At 38.3% G+C, this 10511-nt stretch overlaps 1 protein-coding gene across 1 annotated transcript in view; it reads right to left on the minus strand.

The window, feature by feature from the left end:
* Positions 1 to 9902, minus strand: part of LOC101679362 (oligophrenin-1) — a 307195-nt gene extending 297293 nt beyond the window's left edge. Inside the window, exon 1 of the mRNA XM_045071280.1 lies at positions 9861 to 9902. Within this exon, the coding sequence (XP_044927215.1) occupies positions 9861 to 9902 (42 nt within the window). The remainder of the gene's footprint in view (positions 1 to 9860) is intronic.
* Positions 9903 to 10511: the final 609 nt, after the last annotated feature.

A 10511-nucleotide genomic window follows, 5' to 3' on the forward strand; every position in this document is an offset into this window, starting at 1 on the left:
CCTGAGCTCTCAGCTCCTCTGGGCCAGATATTGGGAGGCCACCATCTTCATTTCTGTACTCCAAAGCTGTGTGTAAAGTGTTCAAGGAACAAAATCTACTGAGAGCAAAACTGAGCAGATTAGTCTGGCCCTTGGCAAGGGTGGTGCAATTCCTCCTTGGACAAAGACATTTGAGAATCACTGCAACAGGCCCCTCCCCCAAAATATCAATAAGAACATCCAGGGAAGAACAAGCTCACCAATCAATGAAAACTGCAAAATCTCAGAGCTATGGAAATACACCAAATAGAATGCATGTGTTTCTTCCCATAATTCTTTAGTCATTCAAAGATAAATATTTTTATTTTATTTTTTTCTTATTCTAATTTTTTAAAAATTATTCCTCTTTCCTATTTTAACATTTCTTAACTACTTTATCTCATCAATAAGTTTTTAGAACTCTTTTTCAATTTTCATTGTTATAGACATATTTTATTGCTTCATTTTATTTAACCTAATTTTTTGGATACATATCGGTTTTCCTTCCTTTGAAATTTTGGGATACACTTTCGTCAAATAGATCAGAATATACCCTAAATCTAGTGCATGGCATTATTCTAGTCTCCAGCCTGATCATATACATTCCTCTTCTTTCTTTTTCTTTTTCAAACAACTTATCTTCTCAATTTCTATTTTAGAATCTTTTTAATTTTCATCTTTACAGTCATATTCCATTCCTTCCTCACCTTTACACTTATTTATATTTATATATTTTTTGCTTTGAAATTTTGGGAGGCAGTTTCTAATAACAGACCAAAATATGACCCCAAATCAAGTGTGTGGCTCTGCTCGATTGACCAATCTAATATCCATATATATATACATATACATATATATGCATGGATATATATATTGTTATCACAGTGTGTCACACACACACATATATATATTTTATATACGCATATATGTATGTATATATATATATATTTTTTTTTCTTCCTTCTTCTCCCACCAGTTCTGGGTCTCTTCTGATTTGGTTACTGTATATTTTTCTGGAGTTGTTGCTACCATTTGAGTATTTTGACTCTCTCATTCATCTATTCTTATCTGGATAAAATGACATGGTGGAAAAACTCACCTCAAAAAAAAAAAAAAAGAGAGAGAGAGAGCGAGAGACAGTACCAACATCTAGGGACCTAATTTATACAGACATTAGTAAGATATCAGACCCAGAGTTCAGAATGACAATTATCTAGGTGCTAGAAGGCCTTGAAAAAAGCATGGAAGATACTAGAGAATCCATTTCTGGAGAAATAAAATCCCATATGAGACAGGAATCCGTCAAAATCCTTGAGGAGAATACAGGCAGCAACCTCTACAACCTCAGCCACAGCAAATTCTTCCTAGAAACATCGCCAAAGCCAAGGGAAGCAAGGGCAAAAATGTACTATTGGCACTTCATCAAGATCAAAAGCTTTTGCACAGTAAAGGAAGCAGTAATCAAAACCAGAAGACAGAAGAAAAACAACAGAATGGAAGAAGATATTTGCAAATGACATATCAAGTAAAGGGCTAGTATCCAAAAGCCATAAAGAACTTATCAAACTCAACACCCAGAGAACAAATAATCCAAACAAGAAATGGGCAGAAGACATCAAAAGCCATTTCTGTAAAGAAGACATCCAAATAGACAAGAGACACATGAAATAGTGCTCCACAACCCTCAGCATCAGGGAAATACAAATCAAAACCACAGTGAGATACCCCCTCACACCAGTCAGAATGGCTAAAATTAACAAGTCGGGAAATGATAGATGTTGGCAAGGATGCAGAGAAAGGGGAACACTTCTACACTGTTCGTGGGAATGTAAGCTGCTGCAGCCACTCTGGAAAACAGTATAGAGTTTCTTCAAAAATTTAAAATAGAGCTACCTTACGACCTAGCAATCCCCCTACTCGGTACTTATGCAAAAGATAAAAATGTAGTGATCCGAAGGGGCACATGCACTCCAATGTTTATAGCAGCAATGTCCACAATAGCCAAAGTACGGAAAGAGCCCAGATGTCCCAGATGAATGGATAAAGAGGATGTGAGATACAGATATATATATATATATATATATATATATATATATCTGTATCTGTCCTCTAGTTCCATCCATGTTGCAAATGGCAAGATTTCAGGGTTTTTTAATAGAAATATATATATATATATATATATATATATATATATATATATTGCCATTTGCAATAACATGGATGGAACTAGAGGGTATTATGCTAAGTGAAGTAAGTCCTTCAGAGAAAAACAATTATCATAAGATTTCTCTGATATGAGGAATTTGAGAGGCAGTGCAGGGGGTCATGTAGGGTAGGGAGGGAAAAAATGAAATAAGATGGGACTGGGGAGTAGGACTAACCGTAAGAGAATTTTTAAATTTTTTTATTCTTTATTAACATATAATGTATTATTAGGCCCAGGGGTACAGATCTGTGAATCACCAGGTTTACACGCTTCACAGCACTCACCATAGCACATACCTTCCCAATGTCCATAACACTACCACGCTCTCCCTAACCCCCTCTCCCCGGCAACCCTCAGTTTGTTTTGTGAGATTAAGAGTTTCTTTTTTAAAAAATACTTTATTTATTTATTTGACACACAGAGATCACAAGTAGGCAGAAAGACAGGCAGAGAGAGAGAGAGGCGTGGTGGGCGGGGAAGGAAGAAGCAGGCTTCCCGTTGAGCAGAGAGCCCGATGCAGGACTCGATCCCAGGACCCCGAGATCATATGTCCATAACCAGTATCCATAAACCAACCACCCTCTCCTTACCCCCTCCCCCCGGAAACCCGCAGTTTGTTGTGTGAGATGAAGAGTCTCTTATGGTTTGTCTCCCCCCTGATACCATCTTTCATTTTCTTCTTTCATTCCCCTTTCTCCACATCTTGCCAGCATCTGTCATTTCGTGACTTGTTAATTTTAGGCATTGTGACTAGTGTGAGGTAGTATATCATTGTGGTTTTGATTTGTATTTCCCTGATGCCAAGTGATACAGAACACTTTTTCATGTGCCTGTGGGTCATTGGGATGTTTTCCTTGCAGAAATGTCTGTTCATGTCCTCTGCCCAGTTCTTGACTGGATTATTTGTTCTTTGGTTGTTGAGTTTGGTAAGTTCTTTGTAGATTTTGGATACTAGCCCTTTACCTGATATGTCATTTGCAAATATCTTTCCCCATTCTGTCGGTTGTCTTTTGGTTTGATGAATGCTTCCTTTACTGTGCAAAAGCTTTTGACCTTGATGAAGTCCCAATAGTACATTTTTGCCCTTGTTTCCCTTGCTGTTGGTGATGTTTCTAGGAAGAAGTTGCTGTGGCTGAGGTTGTAGAGGTTGCTGCATGTATTCTCCTCAAGGATTTTGATGGATTCCTTTCTCACATTTTGGTCCTTCATCCATTTTGAGTCTATTTTCGTGTGTGGTGTAAGGAAATGGTCCAGTTTCACTTTTTGACATGTGGCTGTCCAATTTTCCCAAAACCGACTGATGATGAGACAGTCTTTATTCCATTGGACATTCTTTCCTGCTTTGCTGAAGATTAGTTGACCATAGAGTTGAAGATCTATTTCTGGGCTCTCTATTCTGTTCCACTGATCTATGTGTCAGTTTCTGTGCCAGTGCCATACTATCATGATGATGACAGCTTTCTAATAGAGCTTGAAGTCTGCAATTGTGATGCCACAAACATGGCTTTCTTTTTCAACATTCCTCTGGCTATTCAAGGTCTTTTCTGGTTCCATATAATTTTAGTATTATTTGTTCCATTTCCTTGAAATAAAATGGATGGTATATTGATAGGGATTACATTAAAGCTGTAGATTGCTTTAGGTAGCATAGACATTTTCATAGTACTTGTTCTTCCAATCTGTGAACGTGGATCATTTTTCCATTTCTTTGTGTTTTCCTTAATTTCTTTCATAAGTACTTTATAGTTTTCTGAGTACAGATTCTTTGCCTCTTTGGTTATGTTTATCCCTAGATATCTTGTGGTTTTGGATGGATTTGTAAATGAGATTGACTCCTTAATTTCTCTTTCATTTGCCTTTCTCTTGATGTATAGAAAAAAAAAACTGAGGGGCTCCTGGGTGGCTCAGTGGGTTAAAGCCTCTGCCTTCGGCTCAGTTCATGATTCCAGGGTCCTGGGATCGAGCCCCACATGGGGCTCTCTGCTCAGCAGGCTCACTGCTAAGCAGAGAGCCCACTTCCCCTCCCCCCACCTCTGCCTGCCTCTCTACCTACTTGTAATCTCTGTCAAATAACTAAATAAAATCCTTATTTTTAAAAAAAATGCAACTGGTTTCTGTGCATTGATTTTATATCCTGACACTTTACTGAATTCTTGTATGAGTTCTAGCAGTTTTGAAGTGGAGTCTTTTGGGTATTCCACATAAAGAATCATATCATCTGCAAGGAGTGTGAGTTTGATTTCTTTGTTGCTGATTTGGATGTCTTTAATTTCTTTTTGTTGTCTGATTGCTGAGGCTAGGACTTCTAGCACTATGTTGAATAGCAGTGGGGATAATGGACATCCCTGCCATGTTCCTGACCTTAGTGGAAAATCTCTCAGTTTTTCTCCATTGAGAATGATATTTGTGATGGTTGTTCATAGATGGCTTTGATAATATTGGCTTATGTACCCTCTATCCCTGCGCTTGGAAGAGTTTTGATCAAGAAAGGATGCTGTACTTTGACAAATGCTTTCCCATCATCTATTAAGAGTATCATATCGTTCTTGTTCTTTCTTTTATTAATATATTGTATCACATTGATCAATTTGTGGATGTTGAACCAACCTTGCAGCCCTGGAATAAATCACACTTGGTCATGGTGAGTATTTCTTTTAATGTACTGTTGGATCATATTGGCTAGTATTTTGGTGAGAATTTTCAAATCTGTGTTCATCAGGAATATTGGTCTGTAATCCTCTTTTTTGATGGAGTCTTTGTCTGAAGGTACATGTTCGCCTCATAAAATGAGTTTGGAAGGTTTCCTTGTATTTCTATTTTTTTTTAACAATTCAGGAGAATTGGAATTAATTCTTCTTTAAATGTTTGGTAGAATTCCCTTGGGAAGCCATCTGGCCCTGGGCTCCTCATTGTTGTGAGATGTTTGATGACTGCTTCCATCTCCTTACTGTTTATGGGACTGTTCAGGTTTTCTATTTGTTCCTGGTTCAGTTTTGGTAGTTTATATGTCTCTAGGAATGCATCTATGTCTTCCAGATTGTCATATTTGCTGGCGTATATTTGCTCATAACATGTTCCTATAACTATTTTTATTTCTTTGGTGTTGATTATGATTTCTCCTCTTTCATTCATGATTTTATTTATTTGGGTCCTTTCTCTTTTCTGTTGGATAAGTCTGGCCAGCGGTTTATCAATCTTGTTAATTCTTTCAAAGAACCACCTCCTAGTTTTCTTGATTTCTTCTTCTTCTTCTTCTTCTTCTTTTTTTTTTTTTTTTTTTGCTTGTTTCTATTTCATTGATTTCTGCTCTGATCTTTATTATTTCTCTTCTCCTGCTGGGTTTAGACTTTATTTCTTGTTTGTTCTCAAGTTCCTTTAGGTGCAGGGTTATGTCATGTACACAAGACCTTTCTTGTTTCTTGAAAAATGCTTGGATCACTATGTATTTTCCTCTTAGGGCTGCATTTACTGTGTCCCATAGATTTTGAACAGTTGTGTTTTATCATTTGTTTCCGTGATTTTTTTTAATTCTTCTTTAATTTCCTAGTTGACTCATTCATTCTTTAATAGGATTCTCTTTAGTTTCCATGTATTTGGGTCCTTTCCAAATTTCGTCTTGTGATTGTGTTCTAGATTCAGAGAATAGTGGTCCTTAAATAAGGAGTAAATGATCCCAATCCTTTGGTACCAGCTGAGACCTGATTTGTGACCCAGAATGTGATCTATCCTGGAGAATGTTCCATGTGCACTAGAGAAGAATGTGTATTCTGTTCCTTTGATATGGAATGGTCTAAATATATCTGTGATGTTCATCTGGTCCAGTATGTCATTTAAGGCCTTTATTTCCTTGTTGATCTTTTGCTTGGATGATCTGTCCATATCAGTGAGGAAGCTGTTAAAATCCCTCACTATTATTGTTTGTTGTCAATGTATTTCTTTGATTTTCTTATTAATTGGTTTATGTAGTTAGCTGCTCACATGTTAGGGGCATAGATATGTAAAACTGTTAGATCATCTTGTTGGACAGACACTTTGAGTATGACAGAGTGTCCTTCCTCATCTCTTATTATAGACTTTGCCTTAAAATTTAATTGACCTGATATAAGGATGGTCACTGCAGCTTTCTTTTGATGTCCATTAGCATGGTAAATTGTTTTCCAACCCCTCACTTTAAATCTGGAGGTGTCCTTGGGTCTAAAATGAGTTTCTTGTGGGCAGCATATTGATGGGATTTGTGTTTTGTTTTGTTTTTTCCATTCTGATACCCTGTGTCTTTTGATTGGGGCATTTAGCTCATTTAAATTCAGGGTATGTATTGAGAGATATGAATTTACTGCCATTGTGTTGCCTGTAAGGTGACTGTTATTGTATATACTCTGTTGTTTCTGGTCTACTACTTCTAGGCTCTCTCTTTGCTTAGTGGATGCCTTTCAATAATTCCTGTATAGCTGATTCTGTCTTTAATAACTCTTTTAGTTTTTGTGTGTCCTGGAAGGTTTTTATCTCTCTTTCTATTTTCAATGATCACTTAGCTGGATATAGTATTCTTGGCTACATGTTTTTCTCATTTAATGCTCTGAATATATCATGCCAGCGCTTTCTTGCCTGCCAGGTCTCTGTGGATAAGTCTGCTGCCAATCTAATATTTTTATCATTGTATGTTTCAGACTTCATATCCTGGGCCGCATTCAGGATTTTCTCTTTGTCACTAAGACTTCTAAGTTTTACTGTTAGACGATGGGGTGTGGACATATTCTTATTTATTTTGAGGGGGGGCTCTCTGAGCGTCCTGGATTTTGATGCTAGTTCCCTTTGCAATTTTAGGGAAATTCTCTACAATAATTCACTCCAATATACCTTCTGCCCCCCCTCTCTTTCTTCCTCTGGAATCCCAATTATTCTAATAGTATTTCATCTTTTGGTATCACTTATTACTCAAATTCTCCCCTACTAGTCCAGTAGTTGTTTGTCTCTCTTTTGTTCAGCTTCTTTATTCTTTGTCTTTGGGTCTTCTGTATCACTAATTCTCTCTTCTGCCTCATTTATCCTAGCAATAAGAGCCTACAGTCTTTATTGCATCACATTAATAGCTTTTTTCATTTCAGCTTGGTTAGATTTTAGTTTTTTATTTTTCCACAATCCAGACAGTGTTTCTCTAATATCTTCCATGCCTTTTGTGAGCCCAGCTAGCACCTAGAGATTCATCATTCTGAACTCTAAATCTGACATATTATCAAGGTCCGTATTGATCAGGTCTCTAGCCTCCAGTACTGCCTCTTCTTTTTTTTGTGGTGAGTTTTTTTGCCTTGTCATTTTATCCACATATGAATATATGATTTAGAGAATGAAATAATAAAAGGGTGGCAAAGACCCAAGAAAAATGTGCATTAACCAAATCAGAAGAGAACACAAATTGGTGGGGGGGGGGGATAAGGGTAAAAAGAAGTTAAAAAATGTTTAAAAGTAAAAGAAAATACATATATTAGATTGGTGAATAGAACAGAGCCACCCACTTGATTTTGGGAGTATTTTGATCTCTTAGAAGAAATTACCTCCCAAAATTTTAAAGAAAGAAAAACTTATTTATATATAGAAAAATAAGAGTAAACATGATGAAGGGTTGGAATATGACTGTAAAGATTATTTAAAAAAAATCTAAAAAAGGAATTGATGAGATAAGTTGTTTGGCAAAAGGATGAAAAAGAAAGTGTAGAGAATTTGCTCAGGCTGGAGACTAGAACAATCCCTGTGCTAGATTTCGGGTATATTTTGATCTATTAGAAGGAGTTGTACCTCAAAATTTTTTAGAAGAAAAACCTCTATGTGTATACAAAAGATAAAATTAGGTAAAATGAAAGATAAAATCTAACTATAATAATAAAGGCTCAAGAAATATTTCTGAAGAAATTTATTGTTAAGATAAAGTACTTAAAATTTTTATTTTTTTTAAAGATTTTATTTATTTATTTGACAGAGATCACAAGTAGGCAGAGTAAGGCAGAGAGAGAGGAGGAAGCAGGCTCCCTGCTGAGCTGAGAGCCCGATGTGGGACTCGATCCCAGGATCCTGGGATCATGACCTGAGCCAAAGGCAGAGGTTTTAACCCACTGAGCCACCCAGGTGCCCCCTTAAAATTTTTAAAAGAGGAAAGAGCAATGGCAGGGTCATAAGGAAGTTCTATTTTTAATTTCTTGAGGAATCTCCACACTGTTCTCCAAAGAGGCTGCACCAATTTGCCTTCCCACCAACAGTGGAAGAGGGTTCCCCTTTCTCCACATACCCTCCAACACATGGTGTTTCTTGTCTTGCTAATTTTGGCCATTCTACCTGGTGTAAGGTGATATCTCATGTTTTAATTTGAATCTCCCTGAGGGTTAGTGATGATGACAATTTTTTCATGTGTCTGATAGCCATTTGTATGTCTTCCTTGGAGAAGTGTCTGTTCATATCTTCTGCCCATTTTTTGATATGATTATCTGTTTTGTGTGTGTTGAGTTTGAGGAGTTCTTTATAGATCCTGGATATCAACCTTTGTCTGTACTGTCATTTGCAAATATCTTCTCCCATTCTGTGGGTTGCCTCTTTGTTTTCTTGACTGTTTCCTTTGCTGTGCAGATGCTTCTGATTTTGATGAAGTCCCAAAAGTTTATTTTCGCTTTTGTTTCCTTTGTCTTTGGAGACATATGTTGAAAGAAATTGCTGTGCCTGATATCAAAGAGATTACTGCCTATGTTCTCCTCTAGGACTCTGATGGATTCATATCTCACATTGAGGTATTTTATCCATTATGAATTTATCTTTGTGTATGCTGTAAGATAATGGTCGAGTTTCATTCTTCTACATATATCTCTGAAAAAAAAGCCCAGTTTTTCCCAACACCATTTATTGAAAGAGCCCTGGTCCATATACACCGGGGGGCCCGAGCCTCCATCAGAAAGGATGAATACCCAACATTTTTGTAGCAACATGGACGGGAGTGGAAGAGATTATGCTGAGTGAAATAAGTCAAGCAGAGAGAGTCAAGTATCATATGGTTTCACTTATTTCTGGAGCATAACAAATAGCGTGGAGGACATGGGCAGTTAGAGAGGAGAAGGGAGTTGGGGTAAATGGGAGGGGGAGGTGAACCATGATGAGAGACTATGGACTTTGAAAAAACAATCTGAGGGGTTTTGAAGTGGTGTGGGGGAGTGGGAGGTTTGGAAACCAGGTGGTGGGTATTATAGAGGGCACGGATTAGATAGAGCACTGGGTGTGGTGTGTAAAAATAATGAATACTGTTATGCTGAAAATAACATTTTTAAAAAATTAAAAAAATTTTAAACAAAAAAGAGGAAAGAGCAAAAGTTTTTAAAAAAATTAGAATGAGAAAAAAAATTAAAAAATTTAACTTTGCACGTGTAAAAATTCAAATGGAAAAAGCCATGAATCCCATGCTTTGCTTTCCTCTCCTCTAGAATTCCGTTTTTCTCCTTGATCAGTGAGCTTGGTCTTGGCTGAATTTCTTATGATCTTCTGGGGGAAGGGCCTTTTGCAGTGATTCTCAAGTGTCTTTATCTGAGGTGGAATTGCACTGCCTTTGCCAGGGGCCAGGCTAAGGAATCGGCTCTGGTTCGTTCTCAAGAGCTTTTGTTACCTGAAAGCTTTCCATACAGCTCTGGAGGACAGGAATGAACATGGCGGCCTCCCAATCTCTTCCCCAAAGGAGCCGAGAGCTCGGGACCCCACTCCTCAGTGAGCCCTCGGAGAAAAGCGCTCAATCACTCCTGTCTCCCTGGCAACGAGCCGCGCTCCAACCTCACCCGGCCTGTGACCGAGTGTTTCTGTCTCTGGCACACAGCCCACCTGGAGTCCAAACCCAGAAGATCCCTGCTGCTCTTCCAGGGGTATCTCCCCAGATCTGCCACTTGTGGGGTCGCTGCACAAAGAGCGGTGGTCTAACTGTGCCACGGATCACAATTTAAGGTAACCCTGAGCTAGGAGCTCACTCTTCTGCTCAGTCTCTGTAGCCAGCTTCCCCACTCAAATACCTGTGGACTCTGTGACACTCAGACACCCTCGATCCTTCTGTGACCCCGTGGGATCTGAGACCATGCTGTCCCCGTGAGGGCTCAACCCCTGCTTTGCCTCTGGAGCAATGTCCCTCAGCAGAGCAAACCTCTTAAAGTTCTGATTTTGTGCTTCATTGCTCCACCGCTTCCCAAAGCTAGCCGCTACCTCTGTGTTCTATCTTCCCGTTGCTTTGGATTCACTTCTCCTGAGGTCCTACCTTTGAAAAAGTGGTCGA

This window comes from Mustela putorius, unplaced genomic scaffold, assembly GCF_011764305.1.
Source record: "Mustela putorius furo isolate JIRA1106 unplaced genomic scaffold, ASM1176430v1.1 tig00003985_pilon_pilon_pilon, whole genome shotgun sequence".
Lineage (NCBI taxonomy): Eukaryota > Metazoa > Chordata > Mammalia > Carnivora > Mustelidae > Mustela > Mustela putorius.